General features: G+C 42.1%; 3 protein-coding genes across 5 annotated transcripts; 2 read left to right on the top strand and 1 right to left on the bottom strand.

Moving 5' to 3' along the window:
• Positions 1 to 902: 902 nt before the first annotated feature.
• On the top strand, positions 903 to 7,070 carry LOC107186978 (hydroxypyruvate reductase). Of its 3 annotated transcripts, XM_015574957.1 has the most exons (8): positions 903 to 1,161; positions 1,679 to 1,836; positions 2,288 to 2,429; positions 4,316 to 4,467; positions 5,286 to 5,638; positions 5,715 to 5,933; positions 6,012 to 6,443; positions 6,555 to 7,070. In XM_015574957.1, exons 3-8 carry the CDS (start codon positions 2,295 to 2,297, stop codon positions 6,797 to 6,799), a joined length of 1,536 nt encoding a protein of 511 aa, XP_015430443.1. In that variant the 5' UTR covers positions 903 to 1,161; positions 1,679 to 1,836; positions 2,288 to 2,294; the 3' UTR covers positions 6,800 to 7,070. The 3 variants fall into 3 exon arrangements, with proteins under 3 accessions (XP_015430443.1, XP_015430444.1, XP_015430445.1); XM_015574958.1 differs by lacking the exon at positions 903 to 1,161 and having other exon boundaries at positions 1,579 to 1,836; XM_015574959.1 differs by lacking the exons at positions 903 to 1,161; positions 1,679 to 1,836 and adding an exon at positions 1,992 to 2,053.
• Positions 7,071 to 7,400: 330 nt separating this feature from the next.
• Positions 7,401 to 9,525, bottom strand: LOC107186980. The gene is made up of 5 exons (XM_015574960.1): positions 9,189 to 9,525; positions 9,010 to 9,112; positions 8,155 to 8,352; positions 7,870 to 8,079; positions 7,401 to 7,784 (listed from the first exon to the last, which is right to left on the bottom strand). Exons 1-5 carry the CDS (start codon positions 9,347 to 9,349, stop codon positions 7,728 to 7,730), a joined length of 729 nt encoding a protein of 242 aa, XP_015430446.1. The 5' UTR covers positions 9,350 to 9,525; the 3' UTR covers positions 7,401 to 7,727.
• Positions 9,526 to 10,112: 587 nt separating this feature from the next.
• On the top strand, positions 10,113 to 12,762 carry LOC107186997 (protein transport protein Sec61 subunit alpha). Its single transcript, XM_015574985.1, has 8 exons — positions 10,113 to 10,136; positions 10,341 to 10,408; positions 10,505 to 10,570; positions 11,114 to 11,324; positions 11,403 to 11,660; positions 11,755 to 11,921; positions 11,999 to 12,388; positions 12,467 to 12,762. The coding sequence occupies exons 1-8, from the start codon at positions 10,130 to 10,132 to the stop codon at positions 12,728 to 12,730; spliced, it is 1,431 nt and encodes a 476-aa protein (XP_015430471.1). The 5' UTR covers positions 10,113 to 10,129; the 3' UTR covers positions 12,731 to 12,762.
• Positions 12,763 to 12,786: the final 24 nt, after the last annotated feature.

Raw genomic sequence — 12,786 nt, 5'->3', positions numbered from 1 at the left:
TTCGGACCCAATATGTTCAAGCAATCGTTTTCAACACGAATTTCAAAGAGGATCGATAACACGATCGCTTACAGTTACGAATAGATACGGAATGAATATTACAAAAAGACGAACACGGGACAATGGGACTTACACCACTTTCAGTGTAAACAACTGGGTTTCGCCATTACGGGGTCAAAGTGTTTTACGGAGGTACTGTGTACAAGTACTCTCATTCCGAGAACCCGCGGCTATGCGGATCATCTGTGATTCCGGTTATTTTTCTCCTCTTTCCACCGTTGTCCCTCTTTCCCAATCGAGAATCATCCGAGAAACGGTTATCAGCCCGAGTTTCTTGTTTCCCTCGCCCGTTATCGAACGCTGGGTCACCGGTTCACCGTCTGTTAACCAGCTTACGCCGGTACCCGTCGACATCTCGTTGACCTTTAAAAATATCGATCTTCCGACCCATCTAATAATTTTCTTTTTTCATGATTTAGCGAGTGCCAGCTGTCTTAGAACTTACGGAACCTTTTTTTTATCACCCTGTATATCCTTCTTTACTTGTGATCGATAGTATCCTATTGAAAAGATTAACTTCACCCAATTTCTAATTTAAAAAATCAACTCAACTTTAAAATCTCCTTCACTGCAACGAATTATCTATTTTCATCGACTTTGAAATCTCTCTTGCTACAACAAAATTATTTGTACCACGCAATATCCCCCCCCCCCCCAACAACTTTTGTAAGAACATGTTTATTTCGTATATTCCGTTCCTCAGAAGATATGTTCCATCGTTTTCAGTTTTCAAAAAAGACACCCTGTATATTACTATATTGTACAATGTAATTCACTATACATTCAACGTTTACATACTATTTATACTTGAACACTAGTTGCAGCGTTGGAATAGGAGAGATCGAGAGTGTCACCAACTGCGCGTGGTATATCGTTTCGGGAAAAACAACGCGCGGTAGGCAACACGATAAAGTTATTTTCCAACGTGATATAAGATAGTTCGGTCCGCTGGGGGTAAGATAAGCCGCAGAAGACGGATTCGAAACCTATCGGTATTAGGGACGACGTTCCAAAGTTCGAGCAAAGTAGACGATGTGTTATCGAGAAGGGGAGGCATGAGAAAAAAGAAGAAAAAGAATCGAGAAACGTCGTGATAACAACGTAATAATTATTCTCGTTGCTAAATCGGACCCCCAGCAGAAGTTGCGTCACCCGTATGACCCCGGCCAATGGAAAATATATTTTGCGGTCTGACCGAGTGTAACGCGATAGGTCTCTTGCGTTATTCCGTTTCGTTTTTTTCTGGTGTAGTTCATTCGGAAAATAGCAACAGAAATGATAATTTTATTTATTGAAAAATAGTAGCATTCCAATATCTACATTCGGGTAGTGTATGGTATTTCGATCGGATTTGGTCGTATTTGTAGGTTAGGCGGTCCACCGGTCGATATCGTTCGATCTCGAACGGAATCTCGAGATCTCGAACGGAATCTTAAGATACCAAAAGAAATCCCCGAGATCGTGAAATCTTGTGAAAGTGTAAATAAGTATTTTTCACTTTAGCAATCGACAGCTGTACGATCGATTGAACGGCCGATTAATCGATCGACTTGGAAATGACCGTCGTACGAATTTTCCTGAAATTTCGCCCGTCGAATAAGAAACTCCGACGTTCCAGGCCTGATTTACGTGCAGCGTTCGAGTAGGGGAGGGAGAGCCGGCTATAAGAAGATAAATCATCGACGGGGACAAGACAGTTTACGGTTGGATCGGCCCGATCACCCCAGTGCCAGCTGGATCCTCGCGAACAATCGACTGACGTAGCATTCCCACGAGGTACGTGTAGATCTCTCTCGATCCGTGGATCCAATATCCCTTCGTGATTTTTCCGAACTGTTCGCGTGCGTGTGTGACTATTTACGTAACAAGATCTCACGATCTTATTTTTCTATTCGTTCTCCAACGATCCAACAGTGAATTACGGTGTGGAACTGATACGACTGGGGCTGTTAGTCGTTGAGAAACACAATTCTTAAAATCATTTGTCGACCTCGTGAGTATCTTGTGAATCAGACACCTATTTGGAATATTTTCGAACGTCGATCTGGTTGTCGATGTTAGTGGTATCACAGAATTCACGATCTAGGTGATATTTATAGATCGGTTACGCGTCACGAAATTAATCCCTCGTTCTCGCGGTGAATACCTGATAGAGTTAGTCTTACGACGGTAAACATTCTCAAGGACATGTATCTGATTTTCTTTTTTCTTTTATTTTCGTTTTAAGGATAACAATGTCGGCCAGAATTAGCAGCGTTCTCATCAGCGACCCTGTGGACGCCTCGTGCGGCGATCTGCTCGCCAGTCATGGTGTCCCAGTCACGAATAAGAGTAAACTGTCCAAGGAAGAGCTGATCAAAGAGCTTCAGGTTAGTGGTGAATGAATGTTAAATGGAATTTTAGTAACGTGGTTGATCGATCATTGAGAGAATTACGTTACTGTTGGACCACCCTGTATGTGTATTAGGTCCCCTTTCTAAGACACGGTAGTGTGACGGTTATGCGTTAAGCAGACTTCACGTACTTTCTAAATAACACGGTCAGTTGCTTCGAACTCACGAATATTAGGTGGGCAGAATAATAATAATAATAATGTAAATTTATTTTTACGGGAAGACCCTTTTTAACTAGTTTAAAGTATAGGTGTTTTCATGAGAATCTTTAATGATAGGGAACAATTACTGTTTCTGTAAACTTTTGCCATTTTTTTTCTGGCGAATCTGTCCCATTGATGAAACAAAACCTTGAATCACTTTTGCGTACACTTAGTATTCCAAGATCGAATTTCGTTTTTGTAACCCAGAACATGAAACGACTACAGCCTATTTGTAAACAAATCTCAGCTACCATTGTCAGTGTCTTGCGAGTTTATTTATGGAGACATGAATTTGCATGAACTCCTACTAATTTCATTAGATATTGATCTCGCTAACCACAAGGTCCGGAGGGAAGCAGATTTCTGTTCCATTTACCGGTGACATCAATTTTCATAAATCTAATTACAGTTGGAATGCAGAATTATTCGGAGGACCACGAAGGATTTACTCACACTTATCAATTGTACATAATTAACCCATCAATGATCTAAAATTCATTATATTTCCAACTGTTGTGAATTCAGTCTGCATTATTTATATCATTCATAAAGGACTCAGAAGATGCAATATTGTTTGTCTGATGGACGGTTTGGTGGGGGGAATTCCTAGACGATTATGGGTTCTGTTGGAATTCAGACACGCCGAAACAACCCCAGTGGAGGTGCCCCGACAGCAAATTTCACTCTCGGAACTGGTCTGCTGCCCTCCCCTCTTCTCCTCCAGTCATGTATCAGTTAATTGCTTGCATTCGAGCGACCTAACCGGTTCGAGCCGGTTCAGTCGGCCAGCGCGAATACCGGTTAACACAGTGCCGGGTCGTTGTACTTATCTCAGCCCGTCTGGAGAATCTCCCCTCTCCTCCCTCCCCACCCGCGTGGGACACGATCCGTCTTCCTCCTGCTGTCGATAAAGCGCACACACGTGTGCTGTAAATGTATAAATCCGACTTTCGACTACCGCATATTCATTGTGAAATTAAGTTTTTTGTTTCGTTGTTCGAGATCCTTTTTTTTAATTTGTTTTTACATTTTTTTCCTTTCTCTCAGTTATGGTTTTTTTATATTCGTTTTCCCTTCTCTTATTTTTATGGTTTGTTTGTATTCTTTTCCCTTCTCCTACTTATGGGTTTTTTCGTATATTTTGTTTCCTTCTCCTATTTACGGTTTTTAGTATTTTTTTCCTTATCTTATAGTTATGATTATTTTATATTTTGTTTCCCCGTCTCTTATTATTATTTATGTCTGACAGACTAACTTTTTTACAAGGGTCTTCCAGATTTTTAAAAACCTGGAATGAGAATTAAACGCACAAGGAAAAAGCGGAGGCGGGGTACGCAGGGTTCGAACCTGCGCGGTGTCCTGGGATCTTTCGAGCCGGCTGGCGCCTTAGCCAACCGAGCCACGACGTCCACCTACTCTTCCTGCCTCTGCTAACTTATTCTTAACACGCCCGAAGTGTTCTACAGTACTGAATAGGGCAATGAAAACTTTAGCGACCGACCGTGTCGAGCACGATTGAGATCTAGTAACCAATAAGAGAGATAATTATTAATTGCTACCTTAACTCTACCAACGTCGAAGTGGACTATTAATACCGATATTCAAGTGAGAAGCAAATAATAATACCTCTTCGTCAATTATGATATCTACCTGTTACAGAACCACGACGCCTTGATCGTTCGATCCGAGACAAAGGTGACCAGCGAGGTGTTCGAAAGTTGCCCTAACCTTCGCGTGGTTGGACGAGCCGGAACAGGAGTGGACAACATTGATCTTCGAGCGGCGACGAAGAAGGGAGTTATAGTTTTGAAGTGAGTTGATCATCCCTTCCCACGTGTCGAACTTTTTTGGCCCCTAATGCCGCGTATTATACACTTGGTAGTTTTCCCCTCGTTAATTACTCCTTATCAGTATAAGATTACTTATTCAAACTCCTGCGTACTCTTGCATCGATAGGTATCCACTTCGTCCTAAAGCTGCGTCTGCACTATATATACCATAATACGTTATATGAACAAGGTTACTAAACATATTCGAAGAACAGGAAGAAAAACGTCATATAACATTTTTCGTGTTATATCGCAAATTACATGTTATTCATGAAGTGTGATGTCACTACAAGTAGTGAGATGCGAAATCTTATGCAAACTTGTTATAGACTTATAGAAAAACATGTTATATAACCTAAGCATTTGCCCCCCCTGGACGGAAAAAAGTGCTTTTGCCCCACCCTACAAGAAAAAAATTGGATTTTTCCCACCTCCCTTCCCAGAGTTACAAAATTCTTCTTTTCTTTTGTTCTTTGTTTTCTTCGTAATGTTTAATATTGCTGTATAATTTGGAACACGACCAACAGCCTCTATTAATAGAATGCATACCTTTTCAAGGATTTATGATGATTTTGTAACACTATGTGTTAAAATTTTTGCCTCCCACATGTCTCAATTTTGTTGTACAGTTTAGGATCTGCCCTTGGAATTTGTTCATATAAACAGCTTCTGCCAACTCTTTTGTACAGGTTAAGGTTTTCCCTCGCGTGGACACGTGGGTTAATTATGAATAACACGGATCACACATAGAATGTTAAAAATCCACCGTGTCTTAAACATCTATCTGGATTGTTTTGCAGTACCCCAGGTGGGAACAGTATCAGCGCCTGCGAGCTAACATGCGCGTTGATCTCGTCATTGGCAAGAAACGTGGCCCAAGCGGCTGGTGCCTTGAAGGAGGGACGATGGGACAGAAAATTGTACTCAGGCTTCGAGCTGTCTGGTAAAACGCTAGCGGTTCTGGGCATGGGCAGAATTGGTCGCGAGGTGGCACGAAGGATGCAAGCGTTTGGAATGCGAGTTATTGCGTTCGACCCAATATTGACGGCCGAGGACGCGACGAATCTTGCTGTGGAGAAGCTTACATTGGACGAAATCTGGCCTCAGGCGGACTACATCACCGTGCACACACCTCTGATTCCTCAGACGAGAAGTAAGCTCGGTCACCCCAATAGAATCATCTACTCTCTCTCCCGTTAGACACATTTCCCTGACGTCATTCGTTACAGACCTAATCAGCGCGACCACTTTGGCAAAATGTAAGAAAGGTGTGCGTGTCGTGAACGTGGCTCGAGGTGGTATCGTGGACGAGGAAGCGTTGTTGAAGTCCCTGGAGTCTGGCCACTGTGGTGGCGCAGCTCTGGATGTATTTGTCGAAGAACCACCGAAGAATCCGGTCACCTTGAAGCTGATAGCGCATCCTAAAGTCGTTGCAACTCCTCATCTAGGTAGGAGAACTGCCCACGTTGAACCTAGTGGTCGGTTCTGTCTGTCCAAATGAACATAACCTATATTTTGCAATTCAGGAGCCAGCACCGCCGAGGCTCAGGAACGAGTGGCGGTGGAGATAGCCCAACAGTTTCTAGCGTTGGCAGGCAAGTCGACCGAATACGCGGTCACAGGGATCATGAACGCCCCGATGCTGACCGACGCAATGAACGAGGAGAACACACCGTGGATCAAGCTTGCGAAGAAGCTTGGACAACTGGCCGTCCGGCTGTCGAAGGGCAAAACGAACTTCGTTGTGAAAAGCGAGACGATCGGAAGCGGGATGAGGGATAAGGCGTTCATTCACGCTGCTGTGCTCGTTGGTATCCTGTCTGCGCAGACAAAGGACAGCCTGAACCTGATCAACGCCCCCTCGCTGGCCCAAGAGATAGGCGTCGATCTGCAGGACAGCCATCAGGAGGCTGAGACCAAGGCTGTCTTGATTCAAGTCGAGGGACATAAAATCACTGGTATGTCTATCGTCCAATGTATCATAGATGGATGTTTGGGTTGAGTGGACTGGACTTCCATAATGGTCTCTGCACTTCCTTCTGGTTATCCTCATGTGTCTGTTTGCACAGGAACGATTCGTGGCAACGAACTTCTACTTCTTTCACTGGACGACGCGGTGTTCGCTAATGGGATCGTTTTGGGTGATCACGTGTCTCTGTACAAAGTGAACGATGTCAAAGACTTGGCCGTGATCGTGAACGCTTACTCGATGGAGGGGATCAATATCCATAGCCTGAACGCCAACGGCAGCTGGATAATAATCCAGACCGAGCGGGAAGCCTCTGTGAGCGTTCAGGGCATCAAGAACTTTTAAGGCCTGGGTACTTGGGGCGCCTAGAACTCTGAACCATCTCTGTTACTTTTGACACGATTCGGGATACCTATGGTGACAACAAATTATATGCAATCAAGCATAAAAATATTTGTTCGGGAAGTAGATATAGGAATTTCTCATTACCCGTGTCGGTGTTATTTGACCCAAAAGTGCAGGTGTTCTTAGGGTACAGTTGTTCTAGATTCGATCTGCGTATTGCCTTCTTCCATTCCCACCTCTCTTCCGTTTGCATGTACATGTTTGAAAGAAAGAAAAATATGATAATACAGTATTTGAAAAAACTCGAGACGATCGAGTAACGGTCGTTAGTTCTGGTATCGAGACGTATTAGGTCTCTTTTTGCAGGGTTTTCTAATTTATTATTCGACTCTAATAGGTTAGGGAACGAGTGAAACCAGTTGTCCTTTCGTTGAAAACACTCGTGTCTCCACGGTCGTATATAATTGAGAGGAAACCGTCTTTGCAGACTTTACATACGTACACGTGTCGAGAAACTAAAGGTATAGAAAATATATGTATGTATATATAGGTATTTATACTTTTGTATCGCTAGCGTTAATAAAATATTATGCAGTGAACGTTGCTGATACTCTCCGATCAGAGGCGTTTCGAGTCCTCGCACGATCGATTCAATGTAATTTTCCTGTTTTTATACGTGTATCTATATACATACGAGAATTAATTAATAAATATCACATGTTATTTTTACAAAAGTACAAGAGAAGTATATGTCGTAGAAAATACTTTCGTCTCTTGGTAAGAGCAGAATTACTGTGCAGAACGTTAAACAATATAATCGTCTGTAAACTCTAACATATGCAACACATGAAACATAAACATCGTTCGTTATTTATATAGTATAAAATCTATCATAAAATGGAACACTGTATCTAAATAAGTTGAGCTTCTATATTCTTTCGTAGCTATCGCCTCGGCCGCAACTGAAGGTAAAGGCAATGCCATCCTGCAAAGAAAAGAAAACCAGAAAAATATTCATTTGTGTTACGAGGGTAAGCAGCATCGGGAGACAAGGTCTTCGTGAAACTCACTCTGACAAGTGAAGGAAGCTCCCGCCAAAAGCTGTAATTCGCTATCATTTCCCGACCAGTCGCTCCTCTCAACCATTTCAATGCTATCGCTCCGCCGACAAAATATAGAGCAGTAAACACAAACAAATAGATGACCAGTAATGAGCCAGTCGAAAGGCCCTTTGTGCGTAATTGACTTTGGCAAGCGTAAGGAGACATCAGTAGCAAATGCTGAAACAAGATTCGAAAGAATTAGTTTCACCACCACGAAATACATTTTATCCACAAAAGTTTCGTTGAACTCACGTAATCCTTATCGCTGTCAATAGAATCAGACACCAAATGTGTATTACAACTGTTACAACACAGCAATCGTATTACTGTTGTATAACTTCCGTGACGAAGTGTTAAAGCAGGTTTCGTGGAACTTTCAGATTCTATGTTTATAGTGGTTTCCTCTACAGTTCCAAGACTAATAGTTTTATTTTTATTGACTAGACATAACTATGAAAACAATATAAATTAGATGCTTTTAGAATAAATATGAAATAGTATGGCCCTGTTCATACGGTTGTTGCTGTTGAGACTTTAGGGCATAAATCTTGCCCCTTTAGAAAAATGAATAGACATTTATAATATTATTGGGTGCCCGACAAAAACAGATGCAATTCTGGCAAATCTTTAATTTTCTATCCAAGATAATTGTTTCAGAGTAACGTAGCTTATACCCAGAAGCATCAACATTCATAACTAGATTGCAGATTTTATATGGAACCTGATGGAACCCTCAACCCATTTACATCGTTCGAAAAAAAGGAAAATTGACCCATATCACCAAAATTTTTTTTTATTGTATAAACATAGAAATGTTGCAAAATGCATAAAAAAAGATAAAAATGGGGTACACAAAGAATTCATAATTTTATTTAGTTCAATAAAGCGCGCATATCTGCGCTTCGGTGATATTGGCCAGGAAAATTCCGCGCGCATATATGAGCTTATGATGCAAATGGGTTAACTGGACAAGTAATTTTCTGTTTAATTCCAGTTTCTGTAATTCAGTCCACTAAACTCTACATTTGCATAAATATCTACAGGCTATTAATAACGGTATGGCACAGGGCCATAAGAGTCTGTAATATCTGTGGCACTGTTTCTTACAGAGACTCCCGTTCCATTATAACATTCGCTACCGTTTATCATCTGTATATTCGAGCATGGATGAAAATAGAAAGTTTGACCATTGGCACTCGCTGTAAAATTCCTGGAATAAGATATTCGTATTTAAGTAACGGTCGACTGAGAAAATGGCAGAGGTTAGGAGTATTAGGTCTGCGAACCTTGAGCCACCGAGCTGTGTCAGATTGTATCCTTGGCCGTTAGGGAATATACAACTGCAAGGTGTTAGCTGCGCGCATTCTGAAGACGTCCTGTCGCAGAAAAGCGTCAGAACCAGCGCAAATACAACAAACTTGCTCCCATCCTCCCCGAACATTTTCATCGAACTCGACGACTGCGCGTTAAAAACAGTTCACCGGTCAACTTTAAATCTAGTCAGGTAGAACCCCAGCGAATCGACCTTCTCATGCTTCCGAATCGGTTTTGGGCGACGTTAAATTCTAACTGCGCTGCATACAAATTCGTATAAAAAAATAATTTTCTGTTTACTCCCATACACTTCCTATTAACCATTGCTTCTGGAAACACCAGACGACGTAGTCTGAACCAGTCTGAACCATCTGAAGAGGTCTGGAAAAGGAAATTATATTTCCTAAAGCAGGATCATTTATCAGGAGTGGCCTAAGATTGGGTTAGATTCTATATTTATTATTGTAACATTATATGATTAGTATTTACTATTCCTTATCGAATTTAATATTTATAAAAAAAAGGGTATGCAGCGCCATCTACGTTAGAACGTCTAAACTGTTAGTCAATTAGTACTACGTTCTTGTCAGTAGATAGCAATATTGTACCATTACAGACGCTCGATGTTGGTCGTCAATTTACACAGATGTCGCCATAGCTGCTGTCAGCCGGCGTCATCTCGTCGCGGTTTACGGAAGTACATTTTCGTGCCGGCCAACATCATCAGGTCACGTGACAATAGCATATTGATACGTGTCGACGAAGGGAGCCACGACTCACTACGATTTGCCAGTCGGGCATACGCGGCCAGGTTTACTCGTGTTTTAGCTTGAGTCGGGTGTCCTCGCGGCTGTGTTGTTTCGGAGACATCAGTGAGCAGCGTCGTATAGAATATTCGCATCTCGGATTCAAAATGGGTTGTAAGTACACAAAGTTGCCATTCAGAAACTATCGAAATGTTTCGCGGTCGCATTCCGTCTCGCCACGATATTAACCGTGACCGTAACCTCTCGGTTTCCCATTTTTTCATAACACATATTGCACGCATCGTCGAAACCAATGTTATTTCCGTTCACGACGACGAACAATAACGTATATTCATCGGTGGCCTTTGCACTTTTCAGTCAAATTTCTGGAGGTGATAAAACCGTTTTGCAGCATACTCCCGGAAATCGAGAAGCCGCAACGGAAAGTAAGTTGACGCCAAGCCACCGTCTTACCGTACCTTTGTAACGCGATTTCGCCGTGAGAAATGCGCTTTTCTAATTGTTCATCATCCGTTTCGTAGATTCAATTCCGGGAGAAGGTACTATGGACTGCAATCACGTTGTTTATCTTCTTAGTATGCTGTCAGGTAAGGCTCCTTCGTGGTATTCTTAGAGGTGACATTACGGAGAGGTGGTAAAGCCAACAAATGCATAAAGAAAGATGCGGGTCGAGTTAAAAGAGAGTGTTTTGACAGTGGGAAATTAATATCATCCTCTGATCTTGTGCAAAGTATTTCATTTATCAATTAATCTTCCTTTTGAACTAGTTCTTGAAATTCTAAGATACCAGAAGTGATCTTTGGACTGAATGGTTAAGGACTTTATTTAGATTGGATCTGGAAAGAAAGCTTCTGTTTAAAACACTAGATTTATTTCCTTAGTGTATAGTTACCTCTGAAAATAGTCAATTTTAGGTACTGAGACAATAAAATTAACAAAACAGTTTGTGATCTTGAATCATACTCTGGATCAAATAGACTATCTGTCTTCCACTTCATTCCAATGTTCTTGAATTCAGAAAGAAAGTAGATTTCCTCTCAATAATGGATATTGCAATCACCTACCAGTATTATTTTTTTTTTACTCTCTCAGACTTTCTAATAAATACGTTTGTTCATTCGTCTTCACAGATTCCTCTGTTCGGTATTATGTCTTCGGACAGCGCCGACCCTTTCTATTGGATACGTGTGATACTTGCGTCAAACAGGGGAACACTCATGGAATTGGGAATTTCACCAATCGTCACATCTGGTCTAATCATGCAGCTATTAAGCGGCGCGAAAATCATCGAAGTCGGTGATACCATAAAGGACAGAGCTCTGTTTAATGGAGCACAGAAACGTAAGAAAAATCCGTTAACGTGTACTGGATCGTTTTCTCGATTCAGGTAAATAACCCTCTCTTTCCTTTGGTTTACAGTATTCGGTATGGTCATCACAGTCGGTCAGGCCATTGTATACGTAATGACTGGCATGTACGGAGACCCGACAGTAATTGGAGCCGGAGTTTGTTTATTAATCATCATTCAGTTATTCGTTGCCGGATTAATCGTACTGTTATTGGACGAACTGCTTCAAAAGGGATACGGATTGGGCAGCGGAATCTCTCTGTTCATTGCAACCAATATTTGCGAGACAATTGTGTGGAAGGCCTTCTCTCCAGCCACTGTTAACACTGGTACGATTTTTCCCCTCCTTTCTTTCCCCCTGTTCTTTGCTATGACATTGAATCATGAATGTACACTGACCAATCTATATTATGAATACTCCAGGACGTGGTACCGAGTTCGAAGGTGCTGTGATCGCATTGTTCCACTTATTGGCTACAAGGCAGGACAAAGTTCGAGCTCTGCGCGAAGCCTTCTACAGGCAGAACCTTCCCAATCTCATGAACTTGCTCGCCACCATCTTGGTGTTCGCCATAGTCATTTACTTCCAGGTAATATTGTCAACCCAGTCGAATTTCGATATCCACAAGATTAAATTTTGCGATTCTAACGATGTTGTTTTTAACAGGGCTTCCGTGTTGACTTGCCGATCAAATCTGCCAGATACAGAGGCCAGTACAGCAGCTATCCCATCAAACTGTTCTACACCAGTAACATTCCGATTATCCTTCAGTCCGCGTTGGTGTCGAATCTGTACGTTATCTCGCAAATGTTGGCGGTCAAGTTCCAAGGGAACATCATCGTCAACCTTCTGGGTGTGTGGTCCGATGTTGGCGGCGGTGGTCCCGCCAGATCCTATCCTGTTGGTGGATTGTGCTACTATTTATCGCCCCCTGAATCCGTCGGGCACATCCTACAGGATCCCGTTCACGCGTTTTTGTATATTCTGTTCATGCTTGGGTCGTGCGCGTTCTTCTCAAAAACATGGATCGAGGTCTCCGGTAGTTCAGCGAAAGATGTTAGTAATCCACTGTTAATATTCTTTATTAATCGAAATCTAAACAATCTTCTGCATTGAACGAAATTTTTTCCCCAGATCGCGAAACAACTGAAGGAGCAGCAAATGGTGATGAGAGGGCACAGAGACAACTCGTTGATCCACGAGCTAAACAGATATATTCCGACTGCCGCGGCGTTCGGCGGATTGTGTATCGGTGCTTTGTCGGTACTGGCCGATTTTCTCGGAGCGATCGGTTCCGGTACCGGTATCCTACTAGCCGTCACGATCATATACCAGTACTTCGAGATCTTCGTTAAAGAACAAAGTGAAATGGGTGGCATGAGTACGCTACTCTTCTAAAATTCAATTCCCTTTATATAGAGACTTTAAAAGTGAACGTTTTTTTTTTTTTTTTT

Source organism: Dufourea novaeangliae, unplaced genomic scaffold (genome assembly GCF_001272555.1).
Source record: "Dufourea novaeangliae isolate 0120121106 unplaced genomic scaffold, ASM127255v1 scaffold96, whole genome shotgun sequence".
NCBI classification, from domain to species: domain Eukaryota; kingdom Metazoa; phylum Arthropoda; class Insecta; order Hymenoptera; family Halictidae; genus Dufourea; species Dufourea novaeangliae.
The sequence above is the reverse complement of the archived record's forward strand: the minus strand, read 5'-3'. Positions and strand labels throughout refer to the sequence as shown.